This window comes from Homalodisca vitripennis, chromosome 4 (genome assembly GCF_021130785.1).
Source record: "Homalodisca vitripennis isolate AUS2020 chromosome 4, UT_GWSS_2.1, whole genome shotgun sequence".
In the NCBI taxonomy this organism is placed as follows: Eukaryota; Metazoa; Arthropoda; class Insecta; order Hemiptera; family Cicadellidae; genus Homalodisca; species Homalodisca vitripennis.
The window spans coordinates 173,782,507-173,802,511 of record NC_060210.1 but is presented as its reverse complement, the minus strand read 5'-3'; the positions used below and the strand labels follow the sequence as shown (position 1 = coordinate 173,802,511).

Here is a 20,005-nt window from a genome sequence, read left to right as displayed (position 1 = left end):
TTCCCTTCAACTTGAATATCCAATAAATAAAATCAGTCTATTTCAAAATCTTTACAACACAAAGTGTAATAACTGTTTAAATGAACATCCTGTATAAATACTCTTGATTTAAATTTTAAATGGCCTTTATGTGAGGGGTTAAATCTTAAAGTTTCTATATTCACAATTGCTTTTCTTCTGAGTTTAATAAGTGAACTATTCTATATATATTAATAAAGTATAGGTTTGTTAAAATAAACCTATTCTCAAATCAATCAAATCTTGATCTTATAATTATATTATGAAACTAACGGATTGTGAAATTAAAATTTATGAAAAGATGTATTATTAGACGCTATCTAATTACTCTAGTTTCTATTTAATTTTTTCCTAAGATTAATAAAATAATTGTTATAACAATAACCTCTAAACTGCTTGGTCCATGGGTTTCCAAAATCTTTTGACCACCGCTCCCTTAATGTACAGATCAATCAGTCAAAATATCCTTATTCCTTCAACATACAAACGTACTATAATAGCGTCATAAAAGTTCTTAATAACTAACTTAACCTAAATCATTTATATTACTGGATTATTATTTCTGGTTCGACTATTGAATAAGAAGCTAAATTAATTAAGTGGTCTTTCAATAACATTTCAAATTTCTTGTTCTTGTTTTATTGCTATTTTTAAATATCTAAAGAAAAAATTTTCTATTTAAGAAACATGTATTTTCTAGGAATTTAATTAATGATGGCAATGAACTATAAACTCCTTCCCTCTTGTATTAAAGCCATGCATCTGTTGCTTTATATCTTTAGGTTGCTTGTCAGAAAATAAAATGTCCTCATTAATGTAATGTCTATAAAGAGTAAAAATATTTAAATTTTGGAAATTTAATTTAACTGATTTGTTTTAGTGAAAGTTTTGTATTATTCTAATTGCTTTCTTTTGCAATACCAATATTTTATCCAAATGATTCTTTGTTGTCCCTCCATATACACAAATTAATTAATGTGAGGCAATGTGCGCATGGTAAATCATTTTCAATACAGTTTTATTACAAAGATGTTACATTGTTCTCAAAGCATATAGACGCATCTTTTTAAATGAACCAATATAAATTATCCTAAATATGCTAATATACCTTTTTTACCACCGACTATGATGTTAATTGTAATTTCTCTGTAAGGCTAGCTTTTCCTCATAACTTCAACAGTATTTATTACCGTAACAAAGACTTGTTTTAATCAAGTAATATACTGTATTACATGAGATTAAATAAAGGAAGAAGTAAACTTAAGAAATAAAGAGTGAATAAAAATTATATTTATTTGCGAAATAAGAGTAAAAGATTTTTGTGGCATAAATAATAAATACAAATTTGTGCACTTACATTTAATTCAAAATCCATAATTTTTAACTTTTCTGTCATAATGAGAAGAATGGTTTTGTTTATCCTGTATGAAATCTGAATGTATTGTTTGACAGACCAACATTATTTTTGTAATATTGAGATTAACTGTGTACTTTTAACTATTTAACGGGAACTGCAGAACAACCACACTCACGAAGACACTGGCAACCCTGGAAGTGCCTTGATGCTTACTACTGAACACTCACCTTGAATGTTTTATCTCATTAAAATTTAAACAAACTTGGCTGGAAACCTAGATTTTAATGATGAGTCGTAGAAATTTCATTGAGGCATAGAAATTTCATTGAGGCATTATGCATCTGACCTTTATTCTTGTAAGTGTCAGTTGTCACCACATTCACAGTATAGTGTATTCATTTGTACTAATTGTATTTCATCTTAGGAAGATATTATACAAAATAAAGTTGCAATTTAGATGAACTGGTTGATGAAAAACTTTTCAGTTCATTTTTTAACATCATTTCGTTTTTATGCAGTAGCTGATTTAAAGAAGGAAATATTCTCAAAGAATTCTTCCACAATAGAAACTCATGGACACCTTGTGTTAAAACCCAGTGTTGTTCACATGACCATACAATTTGATGTCTTTTTTTTAGCAGTCATAAGCCCTCTGTAGTGACTAACGAAAAACCCATGCTTACTTATGTAATTTTCTCAGGGTTTATATACCAATTCTATTCCAACTATAGTATACAATGTTAACACAGTCACAATGTCTGATAATACGAGTGTTATCACATACCATTGCTGTATACTTTGGTAGTGAAATCATATTGCTAGGCCTATGTAATTTTAGATTAATCATTAATTATATATATATATATATATATATATATATATATATATATATATATATATATATATATATATATAGTAGACAACCCCAAACAATCCTGCTCTTATGGTTATACTGTATGATATAACTTGTGATTGGTTGTGGAATTATCCGTTTACCCATGTGAGAGATGTTTCTGTATCTACCACTTATTTAATGTGATTCTGAATCCTTTAAGTAACAGTTTTTTAATAAAGTTAGAAAACCATGCTGTATTCAGACAAAAGCCCTTCAGTAATTTCAAAATAAATCAAGTTACATACTCTTTCGCTTAATTGTCCAAACACACCATTGTTTTAAAATTAACTCAAGATGTAATATTTTGCTTAACACTCCAACCAGTATAAACCGCTTGGTGGCGGGCATTTTTGTGGCGGAGCACAAGCAATTTGTCCAAAGTTTCTTAAAAATTACTGTTTTTCTTTTAAACATAGTCGTGTGTACTTATATGAAAGGTAAAATTATAAAGAATATTAGTTAAGTTATCAATCAAGAGTTATTATGTTGTTTTGTGTTTAAAATACTCAGGAAGTAAAATAATATACAAATAATAATACAATCCATTTGTCTTTAGACATAACATAGGACACATTTATGACAATAAGAGAATAGGCATCGGCAGATTAAATTATTGACTAGTCACCTGTTTATTGTAAACATTATGTACTTGTACGTGGCAATACATTTATGATTCTGCAAAATATGACAGATTTAGTGCTGAGAATAAAAATACTTAACAATATACCGTTTTTCTGTAGAAAATGTTTTTTGGCAATTTTGAAATCGATATAATTCTATTGACATAAATGTTAAAATTGAAAACAAATCACTTAAAAATGTATTAATGTTTGTAAAATAAGTAATAATATACACGTTGTCTTCAAAGTACATTTAGAATACACTTTAAAATATGTTAATAAATAAATAAATTTTGAAAATTCGTCACACTTGAGTTTTTAAAATTTACATTTTTTAATTTAATTCAGTAAATTGTGTCAATATTGTTGTTACATTTTATAAGATTGGTCATGTGTATTTGGTTTGTTTATCTTTATAATGATATATAAGTATAACAATTTAGGAAAATATTGTAAAAACCAATATAAAGTTACAGTGAAGTTGTTGCGTGGTTGTCACCATGATTGCAGGTTTTTGCAAAATATTTACAAATATGAAGAGTATGTTTACAAAGATTATACACTATATAAATACTATAGTTTAGATGGTTATAGACATATTGGTATGCGTATTTATAGGGTATTACATATTAAACTGCATTTGCAAGTAAAATTGCATTAGGTCTTAAATTTCTAAACTTACCATTTGGAGGGTGAGGTTATCACACAATGTAGTTCCTTTCAGCATGATCCAAGGGCAGAGTTATATTTCGATTCATTGTTTGCTTTCTATTTACCTTGTCATCGTTATTTAACAATTCATGCATATCCCTGTATTATAAATATATTTTATATATTCTTCAGTCTTCTCTAGTATCAAGCTTCACTAGTTTTGAACAGTTTGTGATGTAAAATGTAATGAAGGAAGTTTAAAGTGCTGATTAAGACCTTCAATGATGCCTCTCGTGCCATAATTTTGAAAATTGTTATTTCAACTCCCTCACAAAGAATGGTGGGTGTTATTAGAGACCTTTAATTTATTCTGGAATAGTTTGTCACTACAATCCATGCCATCTGAGATATTTTTATAAATTAAACTCCACTCGGCCCCACCACTGGGTTTCAACCCTTCACCAATCTTGAATGGTTCTACAAAATAACTAACCAATGCGTATTACAATGCTCATAAAGGTCTTTCCAACAATACCCTCCATAACATTGTCCTGAAAATTTTGATTCCTCACTCCAGTCTTTGATAAAGTATCAGAATGCTGACTTCAGACCTATGAGGATTGATTCCTCCATTCTGTAAATGCAAATAAAATTTAAAATATGATTTGTTTATTATTATGTTTGTAAAGTGTTCAGGACAAAAATACAATATTATGCTATAGAACAATTTATTATTGCTACATATGTACAATGATTATAAAACTAATCACTCAGTTCAGTAAGTATAAATGACGTAATCCGTGCGGAAGCCTCTTCTGTCGATGGCGTATTGGTTATCAGCCTGACACTCGTAATATCCAGCATCCTTTTGTGTGGTTGGGTCAATTTCCATCTTGGACTTCATTGTGTCATTGCCCATCGGCCATTCATGTACCTATCACATTCAGAAATGTTCAGCTACATACTGCTTAATAGCTAGCAGTTGCAGAACTAACAAACAGTTATGACTTTATGACAAGATTTAAAGTAAATGTTCAACATTTTTACCATGGAACTTATTAAATAATAATAATATTAAGGATTGTTTTTGGTAATGTTTAGTTACTTTAAAATTTTGAACATCTTCAGCAAAAAGTAAGTGGTTAGTGTTTGTTTCTCGAATTTAAAATTAATTGGTTTAGCTTCAAAATTCAAATTTAGTTCAATGAAACAGTTACTTTAATGATATTGTCATTTATATACTATGTACAGTAAATAACTTTGCCTAAAAATGATGTGTGAATATAATTGTATAACTAAATAAGATGGGTTATTGATCTATTTGTAAATAAGCAGTTTACCTGCCCTACCCTTATCAGTAGAACAAACATCCCAATTCTATTATCTAAACCTGTTCAAGACTGGTAAAATACACTTCAAATTTATTTGAAAAATCCCAGTGTTATGGTACACAACTGTTTAGAATGAATATAGCTGGAAGACAATTATTAAACATTCAAATTTTACAATATATAGTGATTCTAAACTGGCAAAAAATAGAGCAAAACCAGTAAACAGCCCTAGTATAATGGTATATACATTTTTGAACTTGCTACTAATATGTAGTACTATAGAACCATCACTATTTTCCTAATTGTAAATTTTATTTTGACATCTTAAAAGGTCACTAAAAGGGTTATTAATTATTGTTGTATTTATCTCTTTACTTTTTATTTATTCACGTTGATCCTGACAAGGGTCAGGTTTTATTGCTAACTTGTTTTACTAAGTACAATTTGTCATATTTTATGTTTCATTTCAAACAAATATAAACAAAGTTAAGTAAGCATATTTACAAATTATGTAATTCATATTTAATATAAGCCTACTGTAGATTATTGTGAATGAAATAAAAATAGATTTGTTCATCGTTAAGTTATCACTTCAAAATATCATTCATATTTTCCACACCACCAGTCAAGGTAACAATAGAAGTTTACACACATAAACAAGCTTTTTTAAATGTAAATATTAGTTATATAGAAGTTATAAAGAAGTTTGTTTTTATTTCTAAGCAAAACTTGAGCTTTCAATGTAAAAATGCAATATTATAGGGAATGCCATGGCCTTAAGTTACAGCTATACTCACCTATACTTGCACTGTATGAAATCAATATGAAATTTTATTTAAATTTACTTAAAAATCATAAAACACAAAGTTTTAAATTTTTAATAAATTAAATAACTGTTTACAGTTGCTTTATTTGCAAAGGTGACAATTTTAATCTAAATTGTAATAACTATTCTAATGTATTTAGTTGGAAATGTGTAATCTTTAAACTAGATACAGAAGAAATTGTCTTGTAAAAATTTTACTATGCTTATCTCATATCTAACTCATAGTTGAATTTTTGAATCCGATCAACATTAATTAAAGACAATACTATTCTTTTTATGGACATAATAGCTACACTACAGTAACACCAGCTGGGCATTAAGAATGGGTAGGATAAACTACCTGGAAGAACTTGTGAGCATAAAGCTCAATGCCATCCTTGAACCAAGTGATGTGAGGACGAGGTAGGCCTTGAGCCATACAGAAGAATGTAATCTTGCGGCCCAACATATAGTCCAGCTCAAAGTGACTAGACTTAACGATTCTGGCTCCCTGCAATCAGTCATGAGTTGTCTTTTATCCTATACTAATCCAGTTCTGTTAAAGCTTATGATAGAAATTTATGGGAATAATCAAATTCTTAAGTAATCACTAGTTTAAAATTTGACCAGATACATTGTAACAAAGCTACTTTTATTTATATGACACTTAAATGCAATGTTTTGCCCATTGCAAATTTCAAATGTAGGAGGAAGGAAATCTATAATAATGTCCAAAAAATTATATATTATAAATAGTATTATTTGAGTTAATCAAATGATAAACTTAAAAAAAATTGTTTAGAATCAGCAACAAAATATTAATTTTTCTTGTTGTACTCCAGATAATTATTCACAGTGGGCAAAAGGTGTGCGCATTGAGAAGGGCAGGATGTACAGTAAATACATGATCCTTTTTTTGTAATAATACAATTGTCTGGTTAATCAATCTTACTATATCAGCTTAAACTGTTGGGCATCATGTTTGCTGATACCAGTAATTGCAGTATCTTTATTACTGTATTTCTGCATTTTACTTTTACGTTTTATAATAAGATTTTATCAAACCATATATTTAAGTTTTTCATTATTTAGTGGTAAGTATTTTGATAGGATTTCCCAATAGGTACATTTAATTCATGCCTTTGTAATCCATGAGACATTTAAGCATGTAGTAAGTAGTTTACACCACATAACAAGTAGTAGTTAACAAGTGTGATACATTGTTTCATTGGTTTCAGTGGGGAAATAATATAATATACTAATATTTTTGTAAAATTATGTATACTCAAATTTGAAGTGAAAAATTAATTATGATACAATGATACTCAAACTTTACTGTTAATATATTTTGAGAGGCTGTTTTATCTTCACATACAATTCAACACAATCAAAATAAACTAGAACATTGCTTCAACCTAAAAGGAATTTACCGTTTAGAGCCAAGTCCCAACATCAATACTAATCTGATTAATTCAAGAAATTTTGAAATTGCACATTAATTAATTTTAAAATCAGTTATGTCAAAATTTACAAATACTCTATATACAGCTGATTGAAAACTTATTTATGGTATTTATTTGTTTAAAGTTATTGTTTTGTTATATTATTTGTTGGTTTGAGTTCTGTTTGTTTTTTTTATCAGTGCTTTTCTGATGAAGGGTTATGGAAAACTGAAAATTATAAACATGAACATTGATTTTCCAGTTTTTATATAATTTTAACCTAATAGCAAATATGTATAAATTTTTTGTTATGGTGGTTTTGTGTTCTGCGTAACTTGATTGTAAAAAATCTCTAAGTAATTCTGTCATGAGGGTGGTTTCAATATGTAGAATTTTATGAAATTCACCTAAAAGCAACAGTTATAGATGCCCAGTAATTTGTTTTAAAAGGTTGAACTGTTTAACCTTACAACCAGTGAGCATTTTTCTCTCTTAATGACTAAACCCTAATTGGAATATTCACAAGGGGATTTTTGAAAATTGATACATTCCCTACACAATATTACACATGTAGAATGTCATTTTCAGTAAATTACAAAGAATATGTACAAATAACACTTACCACAAAATAGCATGTATATCTTTTATTCCAAAGTTTTTAAAATCCGAAATTTGAAAACATTTTACATTTAAACACATAAAGGTTTTTCTCCTTGATGAAAATGTCAGTTTTAAATCACTCATAAAACTCCAAACATAATGTTGATTCAGAATTGATACACTTATATTGTTAAGAAACCTATAATAAAAAAAATGAAAGTTTTACAGTTTCTTCTATATAAATTTATAAATGACAGTTCAGCCTTTGCAAAATATAAGTGCTTTCAACATAAATTTCTGTGAAAATAAAGTTATATTTCTACATATTAATATAAAACTATGATTTTTGCTGACATAACGATATACAATACAATATATAAAACTTATTTTATGTGATCATAACAATGCAATAAGGAATGCGCAACATAATACGTCGCGATCAAGACACTAGCAGTTGACCACACGACAAATTAATCTCAATCAAACCACTTAGTGGCTCTAGGGTTAAAATTATTTAATTAGCACTTAAGGGACAATACATAGTTCCGTATAAAAGAACTTATGGTTAATTATATAAGAAATATTTGAACTTCAATTACAATTATACCATTGCTCCTTCCTTTCTAGTGTAATAAACAACATTTTCCAGAATATTTTTACATTTCCCTTTTGTTTATTCGTGGCAAAACTATAACGATCAACATTTTTTCAATGCAATATTACAGGGAAAGTTTATTTCAGTTAAAATCCAAACATTATATACAATTATTACACTGTATACTGAATTTTATGTGAAAACATGAGACTCTCTTCACACTTAACATTTGTACTCACATCTTTGTGATCATAATAGTTGGCACTAGCAGGGTTGCGATGTTGGATAAGGATTGGCATCCTGGATCCATATTGGCCTCTGCGACCACCTCTCGCTCCCTTGCCCCCTCCCCTTCCTCCCCCACCACCCCTTGCTGCCTCAGACAGGGCTGCCGCGACCAGCACTAGCAACACAGCACCCCACACAGACACCCTCTTCACCATTCTAGAACAGATCGTACTTGTCAGCAAAATATTATACCTAAATAAAATACAGAATGTTTCCGATGTTATGCAAACTCACTGGAGAGCATATTGTTTGAGTTCATTATTGTTTATTATTTATGAGCGATTCCTATCACTCTTAAAATCAATAAAAATGAGTTCCAAATGTTTTCATTACAATTTAAAAGTCTGTTTTTGTATATTTTTTTCAATACAGAAATCAAACTAATAAAAACATTAATTACAAAATTTATATCACCCTTTCCACAAAGATGGTTTTGAATTGTTTGCAAGCTTGGAAAAAAACTCTTTTGTTAAAATTAAAATTGTACTTTTTAGCATTATCAGTGATTACAATTTCTGATTAGTCACCAAATAAACACAAACCAATACATTGGAAGAATAGACTAGACTTCTTTTTCTTATAGGATGATTGGAAATCAAATTTAATGTAAAAACAGTTTTTAAGTATCTTTTAATTACATACAACGTAACATGCAACCAGAAATTCATCATTAGAATTTCGGGTTGCATCAATTTTAGTTTTTCCACAATTTTGGAACTTTTTAGATTGATAAAGTTGTTGAAAATTGTCTTATGCCTTATTGTTAGAAATCTTACCTTGTTTTAAATAATTAATGTTGTTAATTAAAAGAACCTTTAAAGAAATTGTACTTGTCTGTTAGTGTCTCCTGCTATGTTCATGACTGGCACTTTGAAACAGCTTGTTATTTTCAGTTGTTTTTATTACTTAAACATTGTATTTAATAAGCTTTTAAATTATATATAACACAATCCAACTTAAGTATGAAAATCTTTAGATTTATGCCAGTAACTTTCAGTATGTTACACATACTTTTGTTACATTTCCTTCCTACAGTTAGGGAGTCTGTATGTTTATTTAATAAGACTGTTGGTGTGGAACACCACATTAATACATACATTATCATGTTTATCATACCCCATAATAAGATATTTATTATATTCTGTATTTTATTCCTAAAAAAAAACATAAAAAACTAGTGGAATTGTTATTTTACAGTACTCTCTTTCCCAACACATGTACATCATCTGCACTGTTTTTCAAACATAATGGCAATTTATGCACACAACTTAGGGAAATAGCTACACCTTAAGTTAAATGTATAATACATTAATAATCTTTTTGTATTAGGATTTTCTGAGTAACAAATAAAATTGTATTCATTAATTCTGATGTTTCTGCTTTATACAATGCACAGGTTATTTTTTTTATTTTTATGGAAAATTAATAATTGAACAATCTTACCTTTAGAAGAAATATGGTGGGTGACACTAAAGTCAGCCCTTACAGGGATGGAACATAAAGGCCAGAGATGATACAGGCCAGACCAAATCAGAAACACAAGGTGGTGACAGAGAGGATGTTGGCAACGAGGTGTGAGCCCCTCCTTGTGAAGTTGCCGCCAGGGGGCCTTCATTGTTTAATTTGATTTAACAAGGTCATAATGGGTCAACAACAACTGGCTTAGCTTGTTCACTCCCCCATCTCTGCGCAGATTTAAAGATCTTCCATGTGTATATTCCAGCATTAGAGTGTTAGGAATGATGTGGTAGAGTACTTGGCTCTACAGTCACCTAGCTTGTCATGAAGAAATCCTATACTATGTATGAGCCTTTTACAATATCCACCAAAGAAGTGGTACAGATGACTCACATTAATAACTTGATGCATGCTTGTTAGCAATGATTAGTGTGTTGAAGTCCTGCAACTGAACCAATGATCAAGAACTTTTCATCGTCTGATACTGCAGACTTTTAACTTAGCCTGCTGGAGCAGGCAAGCAAAAGTATTTCAAAATATTATAGAAAGTAAATAATTTTATCAAAATTAACCTTTTTCCTGAGCTATTAATTTTCTATAATTCATTGAGTAACTGTAATTTTGACATGTGTTAGCATAACTTGAAGCCACTATCATTTCTGAACTGTTTCAGGGGTGTATGGAATGTGCCATACATTTCAGCTGCTTATCTGACCAATGCTACACTGCTGCGGAGACACAAGCCTCGTTACGACATTGCCACCTTGGATCCTGACATGGCTTTCTGTCACCACAACAGAGAAAAGGTACTCAAAGTTCCGTAACTTTTGTTTTTTCATCATTACACAAGAGTATAGTCATACTGATAAGAATTGTAATGATTGTGTGAATGTGTTTGTCAGAAAATTTGTCTTTATTACATCTCCTGGTGGTCTTAAGTGTGCTTCCAGTGGAGGAATATTTTTTCTATCCTAGTAAACATTACTTCTCTTTGAAATAAATTCAGTAACTCAATGATGAATATTAGGTTACTTAATATTTCAATGTATCACTTTATAGAACTTAAGTGTATTAAGTACAAACATTTTCTTGTCAATCCTGTTAAAAAATTATACAATTTAGCAAAAGCTTCTGACTACATAAAGAACAACGAACATCAGAATTGATTTGGCAAAATCAAAGTTAATAATAATAAATTGTGATCTACCTACCATGTATTAAAATTCAAAAGTTACATATGGAACTAGTATTTAAAGTGAAAGAAACCTTTTTAATATAATGTACAATTTAAAATTCTAATCAAAACCCAATCACCATTGCTTGCATCAAGTACGCAACTGTCTTTAGCAGTTATTTCATTTCCTTCATGAGATTTCTCTTCACTTGATGACCATAAATATATCATTCCCTTATTTTTAGACCTAGCATGTAACGTAGTCCCTCACAATTTGCTTCTTTAAAAAGTCCATTAAGTCTTTATTAGAGGCAAGCCTACGACCAGGTTTTTTTCTTTTGTTTTCAACCGAAAGCAAGTGGTGACTGTTCTATATATTGACAGTCCAGGTTGTCTCTCTATACATGAGTCTAGTAAGCTACCCACTTTAACTGACTACTTTAAATAGCCACAAGGTTCCGTCCTTGGACCTATTTAACATACATGCAGCTGTAAATCAGAGCAATTTGTGCCTCTTTGCAGATAAAATGCATCCTTCAGCATCTCCAATAAAGACAGGAAATGTTTAGAAACCGATATCTTTATTCAAAGTAATTCTTTGCTTCAGTGATTGAAACAGAACCATCTTCAATTAAATGTAAAGAGGACCAAACTTCTTGAATTCCGTTTAAGGTCCTTCAGAATGCGAACTCAATAATTGAAGATTTTTGTCTTAGTCCCTGTTCTGGCTGTGGTTTCCTTGGTGTGATAATTGATTTTATTTGTCCTTCGACAGCTACATTGATAAAGTAATTAAAAAACCAATCAGCAGTTTATTCATGTTAAAAACAGGTTGACCTCATTTTCTGGTAAATATGTCTTACTGGCAGCTACTATGGATGTTTCTATCCCTATATAAGCTATATATAGTTTAATCATATGGGATCATGAATCCACCAAAATTATTTACGCTTCAAAAGAAGGCCATAAGAGTAATATATGGACTCAGTTAATTCTCAGTCATGTAGAAGACAATTTAACTTGTTGACTTTTCCAAGCAGACTTGTTGGAATCTATGACATTTGTATTCAAAAACCAACACCTATTTTCAGTAAAACAGTCATCTTACTATTCCTTATGCAGCACCGATTCTTTGTCTCTTCCAAAATACTCAATAACTTGCCATCTGGGTATTTTTAATTTACAAGGATTTATAGTTCTTTTCTTAAGGTAGACATTATCTCATTATTAAATGCTAAGTATTTTGACTATAATACCAAGTTAATTGTTATTATCAATATAAACAATTTCTTATAAAGGATCCATTGTAAGCTGAATAAACATTGAAAACCAAAGAAATCTTATCAATTTTTGTAAGGGATTCACAGAATTTTGGGAATTTAATTATAACACAAATAAAAATATTTATTTTATTTAACCTATTCAGGGAGTCTTCATGTACGTTTCCAATCTGGAAGAGTACGGACACCTGGTTGATCCTGAGAACTACGACCCGAGCCGTACCCACCCGGACATGTACGAGCTGCTGACCAACCGCCAGGACTGGGAGCAGCGTTACATCAGCCCCGAGTACCCAGAGAATTTCAACCCTAATAAGACTGCTGAGCAGGTACTCATATCATACCTTAATGGGTAACTTCATCATAAAAGTATAGACTTGTCGTGTTTACTGAATTGTTAATGTTACAGCCTTGTCCAGATGTATATTGGTTCCCAGTGGTGACCCCAGAGTTCTGTCAGAGCCTTATTGATATCATGGAGAATTTTGGCAAGTGGTCCGATGGCTCCAATACCGTAAGTAATATTTCGTACAGAGTAATCACCCTACTAGTTCTTTGATTTATGCAAAGTATCTTCTATTTAAAAATAAAATAATACCATTGAAACAATGATATTTTCCTTAAAGGTGTATTATATCATTTGGGCATGTATAAAAACCTAAATTAGTATTACAATTAAAAAATGCAAATAAATAATTTAATTGTGGTAAATATCTGAATGCTTAATTCAAGAATTCCAAGGTGATTGATTTTACAATTAGAGTGTTCCTAAAAATGATCATAATATTGCTTGTGCATATTAAAACACTGTATAAAAAAAACATTAATATTATAAATTGTCTTAGAAACGAAAAGATATTTATATTGAAACCTTTAATTGTTTAGTTACTATATAAATTTGAACAATAAGAAAAGTGGGTCAGTCTCTTTTATGTAACCATAGTGCTTCAACTTTTTTTTTAACAATCTAAACAAACGTGTGTCATAGTATTGCCAATTAATTAAGACAAGTGTAAAATGTTGAGACTGGCCCGAACCATAGAGTTGTCATATAAGCACTTCAACCAACAACATCTGTATAAACATACATGTGTCATAGTATTGCCAATTAAGACAAGTGTAAAATGTTGAGACTGGCCCGAACCATAGAGTTGTCATATAAGCACTTCAACCAACAACATCTGTATAAACATACATGTGTCATAGTATTGCCAATTAAGACAAGTGTAAAATGTTGAGACTGGCCCGAACCATAGAGTTGTCATATAAGCACTTCAACCAACAACATCTGTATAAACAATTTTGTTGTCATTTAATTACTGATGGTGCTCTGTTTCCCCATTATTAGTATGAAAATAATAATAATGATAAATAATTATTCTTTAATGAAATTAATAACTAAATTTTAATATCTATATATATAAAAATGAATGTTTGTATGTTTGTCCTTTATGGAATCGTGAACTATTGGACCGATCATGATGAAAATTTGTACGTATATGTATTTTTCCACGGAGAAGGTTTATAAGCTATGCCCATCCCTTTCCCGATTCAGGATTCCGCCCCACTGGTTACAGAAATACCCATAAGAAATGCATTGCAGCAAACATATGTTAACGTCTTTTCAAATTTTTAATCAGCTGTTCTTTGTAAACATATATTACACTTATAGTTTTAAAGCATAGAGTAAGCTTAAGAGAAACGACAAATTTTGTTTAAACTGTTTTTGCAATCACTGTTAAACATAGACTTTACTATCCAGATAATACAATTCAAATTTGACGTAAAAATTCACCTTTAACTGCAATATTTATTTAATATAAACCATGCTCATGCTTGATCAGAAGAGTAATGCAGATATCATAATTACTATCTTACGTTGGCTACAAATATAAAGAATGTTATAAAATCAACCTTAGTTGTTTTTTTTGACAGAAGTATGGTTCTCAAAACTCCGTGTGTATATATTCTCTCGATCGAGACAACAAAGCAAGCTCAATCGTGGCATCGGAGATATAACTAATTTAATCTAAAATTTATTATAGTAAAAAAAAAAATTTACTAAGTAATATAAGGACTTCGGTTCTTAAGATTTGCGTGCGAAGCCGTGGGTAACAGCTAGATAGAGGCAGGAATATGGTACATACCTTCATAATACGCCCAAGAGGCTCACGATGGAACGACTATCAATTATCTCAGCAATGTTTAGAATGTGATAGAAAAAGAATAAGTGAATATAGTGTACTGTTTTCAACGGGAAATTGCGTGCGAAGCCGCGGGCAACTTTTGCAAAAAATTATTGAAATGCGCAGCAAAGCGCGCCGGGCCCGCTAGTTCTATATAATTTTTAACTTAAGTCCTGTTAAATTTTCCAGACTGCAGTTTTGTTCTCTGATGTATAACAATTAATCATTTTAGGACTGAAAGGTATCAAACTATATAAAAAAGTCATGTAAAATTCATGTGTAAATGATAGCCAGATCATTTACTCAGATCGTCACATAGCTTCTACTTAGCTTGGTGTTTCAAAAACCATTCATGAAATTTTTTTAAATGTTATTTTAATAAAAAAAGATATAATTTTTATGACAACATATAATACGATAACCAGTCACTCTAAAAGTTTATTTTAATGCATCAAAGCCTTCTAAAAACTGATAAAAACCATTATAATTTTATATCTTAATTTTTGTAACAAGATAGCTTGTATAAACAATTTTACAATGTAAAATATGTATTATATTTATTGTAGTCTCACACATAATGAAAAATAAGAGGAAAAGTTTAAGTACAGTTTGTTCGTAGGTAATATACATACTGGATAAATAAATATTTTGGCTGTATTATACATAACTTAGATATTTTTTCAGTTGTCTCCTTGTAATTAAAACTCAAAAACAGTAACTAATCATGCATCTTTCTCAAAATCTAAGATGTAGTCTTAACAACCAAAATATAATTTACTGAATGTGTATGTACATTATTTACACTACAAAAAGTTAAATAAATTCATGTGCAAGGCCTACATTTTTCTTTGTTGTTATATATTTTTTACAAAATATTGTATTTCTCTAAATTTGAATGGTTTTTTTTTATCAATTGAAACAAGATATGATGCTAACATGAATTTGTTTAATCATACATTGACAACAAACTTGTTGTGGTTGTAATACTAAACACAGGTGTGGCTGGGAGGCGTATATACGAACATTATACTATTTGTGTATATACAATGAAATCCGTATGTCCAGGACAATCGCCTATCAGGAGGCTACGAGAATGTGCCAACCAGAGACATCCATATGAACCAGGTTGGCTATGACCAGACATGGATGGAGTTTCTGAGAGTGTACGTCAGACCTCTACAGGAGCACGTCTTCCTTGGATACTTTCATGATGTACTAACTTTTTCCATGCATTATTTTATATTAGTTTTTTGTTTGTTCTCTCTTTTCCTAATCAATCCATTGTTACCTTTGAACCTAAACATGTCCATTTTGTTGGTTTTAAATTTGCTTTCCCTTTTGCCTGTCACTTCTCTCTATCCCTCTTCTCTACCAATACCCTTTACCTCACCAGGACCTTAGGATTGAAGGTGGTTATGAGAATGTCCCAACTCGAGACATCCATATGAAGCAAGTGGGTCTGGAGATGGTGTGGGATGATTTCTTGATCTCCTTTGTTAGTCCACTACAGCAGACTGTGTTTATTGGATATGAAGATGTAAGTTGTACTGATCATCAGTGTTCATGGCGCAATGGTGAAGGCAGTCACAGCTGACGTTTATGTATCATACATACCACCACTCTGCTTGTAGACCACTTGCAATATTTGGCTTCTCGCGGTGGAAAGTTAGTCTATGTAGTGTACATTTGTTACAAGCAATAAGTATTAACGTGAACATTTGTGTACTATCTTATTGATTGCTCTTTAAATCTGCTAGTTTATCACTCAACATTTTGTCAATAAGTGCTAAAAGACAATTACTTTTGTTAATATTATTGTAATTCAAGGAATTACAATTACTTCTTAAACACTTTGACATTGAGAGTTTACATTTTTTACATATTTTGAAAATATTAATTATATAAACATCAAAATGTTAAAAAAATTAACAAATACACATAAGGTAATTAATTATTTATTTTTTCTTCCCAGATATGTGTTAGCAAGTTACTTTGTAAATTAGTCAATATAATATAATGAAACAATATACATTTTGAAACTTAATATCATTACAAAATTATAGCTAATTTAATGTTTTGTAAAGGTTATATTCAACATATTTACCGGTTGAACTTATACAAAACTGTCTATATAAATATAGAGATACGCTCTAGTGTCTTTTTACTGTCTAGTGTCAACTACTCATTAGAAAAGATCATTAGTTAATGTACAGTAGCATAGGAATGAAGGTATTGAGTGTAAAGCAGAATCAAAATGTATGAAAATATTGGTCTGATTCTAGTAGTTCATTAGCATTGTTGATCTGCAGTTCTCAGGCTCTTGAGGACCACACTCTTCTATCTCCTACCTAAATACACCATATTCCTTTTTTAGTATTGATAGCATTGTCAAAGTATTTATCTCATGCTCACCTAGAACTACTACACTTCCATTGCATATTCTACCTGAATATGCCAGATTCATTTTGTAGTATTGATATTAGCATTGTCAAAGCACAGACCTCATGTCCACTGAGAACCACACTGCCCATCCATCTCCTACCTAAATATGCTATATTCCTTTTGTAGTATTGATATTAGCATTGTCAAAGCACAGACCTCATGCCCACTGAGAACCACACTGCCCATCCATCTCCTACCTAAATATGCTATATTCCTTTTGTAGTATTGATATTAGCATTGTCGAAGTATTTATCTCATGTTCACTGAGAACTACTACACTTCCATTGCATATTGTACCTAAATATGCCAGATTCATTTTGTAGTATTGATATTAGCATTGTCAGACCATAGATCTCCTGTCCACTGATGCCCACACTCCCCTTCTGTGTCCTTCCTTATAATGTCTGAAATGCCACTAACACGACTCTGTGTATGAAAAGATAACAGGTTTTCAGACATTATTGCCATTGTTAATTTTATAAAAATAAATCATTATGCTTCGATAATTGGAATTTATCCTTTCTACATTTGTTGAAAAACCTTAGATATGAGGTTAAGCATAAACAGAAATTAAAATCTAATCACTATTTAGTGATAAACTTACTGTTGTTATGGTTAAAACAGAATAAATTTTATGTCAAAAAAACCCAAGTATATACCTGAGGATCTAAATTGATCCTCACTGTACAACATATCCACATATACTAGAGAAAGTGAAAGACTGAGGAAAAATTAATATAAGCTTTTCCTGTAGCTATGTGACTCATCATCTAAATCAAAAGGGAACAGAATGGAGATAATTGGGAAGAGAGAGGAGTAAAAGGCAGCTTGGTAGCTGGCTTGTGGAGGAATGGCGCGTCTAACACGAGCCATGGCGCCATCACTGAAGCTGTAAACCCAAGCGCTATTCTCGAAATGGTCTCCGACATAATGAGAACGGAGTTCGTATTCAATAAGCCATTCTCTGTTGACTTCTACTCCAGAGATGAGTGGAAATCGCAAGATAACATCCCAACAATAAGAAAGAGCTTTGTCTGGTACACGGATGGCTCGCTTATTAAGGGTAGAACTGGATATGGAGTGTTTAGTCAATCCCCTAGAACTGCCCTTTGCGGCAGTTTGGGTCGGAACTGCTCCATATTTCAAGCCGAAATCTATGGTATCCTAGCCTGTGCCAACCTAGGCCTCACCAGAGGGTACCAGGGAATGAACATCTGTATAATGTCAGACAGTCAGGCAGCTCTTAAAGCTCTTGACTCCAACAGCATTGGATCCAGGCTTGTGTGGGAGTGCTTTAACACTCTCTGCAAGCTTGGATCACGCAACTGTGTGCGTCTTGGTTGGGTACCGGGCCACACAGGCATAGGTGGCAACGAATGCGCCGACAGGCTTGCCAAAAGCGGAGCAAGCATGCCATACACCGGTCCAGAACCGAGTTGTGGTATAAGCAAGTCAGCCGCTTACCAAAGTATAAACAAATGGTCCAGGAAGACACACCGCTTGCGGTGGCAGAGTCACCAAGGACAAGCACTCGGCAAAAGACTGCTTGCCGATTCTAGCTCCGGCTTCACCAAATGGCTGATGGGGCTGGGCAGGGATCGGGTTAAGCAAGTGATTGCCTTGATCACTGGACACGGCCACTTCAGGAAACACCTAAACACTCTAGGTTTACGAAATGAGGACTCGGAGTGTAGACTCTGCAATAAGTCTGAAGAGACTGCAAAACACATAATACTGGACTGTGAGACTGTGAGAGACTGGGAGCAAGGAGAAGGGCTCTTTTCGGTGATAAACAACCAGGCGACGAACCAGATGCTAGTATCGGGGAAAAGCTTCTTAGCCTAATTAAGGGCACAAAGATAGGCTTACCCCTCTAACATCAAAGGGGCACACAATAAGCTCAGGTTGACGTGTGAGGATCTATGAATCCACCCTAATATCCCAAAGGAAAAAAAAAAAAAAAAAAAAAAAAAAAAAAAAAAAAAAAAAAAGGCAGCTTCATTCAGCTTTTATATTTATGTTTTTAAGTCAGTGTGTTTGATTTGTTGAATTGAATAGATTTAGATTTTTGTGTATCTTTAACTTTGTGCCTTAGTTGAATAGGAGAATGGGATCCAATCCTCAAAATACAGTGTTCTATTTTTATAACATTAATGATGGCAAATGTCTGAAACCTTGTTATCATATCAAATCACCCATTGTAAAGTTTATGTGTTGGGTTATGTTATAAGTATTTCATATAGAGAATGGGGTTATGTTATAAGTATTTCATATAGAGAATGGAGTTATGTTATAAGTATTTCATATAGAGAATGGGGTTATGTTATAAGTATTTCATATAGAGAATGGGGTTATGTTATAAGTATTTCATATAGAGAATGGGGTTATGTTATAAGTATTTCATATAGAGAATGGGGTTATGTTATAAGTATTTGATATAGAGAATGAGCTTTAGAATCAAATTGCGTATTTCACAGAAGTGTGTTAGGCTGTTGCCAAGTAATGCAATTTGAAAAAATGCATTATAAAATATAGCTAGAGCAGACCATATCAAAATATTCATATGACATTTTAAACGGTGCTGCCATATCCCTGCTGACCATCAGCTGTTCCCTCTATGATGTGGTTATGGTCACTACTGTCTGATTTGCATGTCTGCAAAACTGATAATGTTGTCTGGAGACTGATGAGACTAAGCAGTGTACAGGCTAGGGTGTACAGGGGTGATTCAGATGCACTGTACACCGTCAGACTATTTAGGTGTGGGCTGTTCTAAAAAATATAATTAGCTTATTTTATAATAGCTTGTAATTGAAATATTCATGTTTAAAAAGTACTAGAGAAATTAGAGAATTTAAAAAGT

The 20,005-nt window shown here is 31.5% G+C and overlaps 2 protein-coding genes across 2 annotated transcripts in view; one reads left to right on the top strand and one right to left on the bottom strand.

The window, feature by feature from the left end:
* The window catches only part of LOC124360674 (procollagen-lysine,2-oxoglutarate 5-dioxygenase), an 82,685-nt gene that overhangs the window by 56,059 nt on the left and 6,621 nt on the right, over positions 1 to 20,005 (top strand). The window contains exons 11-14 of the mRNA XM_046814494.1: positions 10,734 to 10,866; positions 12,661 to 12,843; positions 12,924 to 13,028; positions 15,766 to 15,912. Of these exons, the coding sequence (XP_046670450.1) occupies positions 10,734 to 10,866; positions 12,661 to 12,843; positions 12,924 to 13,028; positions 15,766 to 15,912 (568 nt within the window). The remainder of the gene's footprint in view (positions 1 to 10,733; positions 10,867 to 12,660; positions 12,844 to 12,923; positions 13,029 to 15,765; positions 15,913 to 20,005) is intronic.
* LOC124360676 (immunoglobulin domain-containing protein oig-4-like) lies at positions 4,253 to 10,200 on the bottom strand. Its single transcript, XM_046814497.1, has 4 exons — positions 10,046 to 10,200; positions 8,554 to 8,758; positions 6,039 to 6,188; positions 4,253 to 4,475 (listed from the first exon to the last, which is right to left on the bottom strand). The coding sequence occupies exons 2-4, from the start codon at positions 8,755 to 8,757 to the stop codon at positions 4,317 to 4,319; spliced, it is 513 nt and encodes a 170-aa protein (XP_046670453.1). The 5' UTR covers position 8,758; positions 10,046 to 10,200; the 3' UTR covers positions 4,253 to 4,316.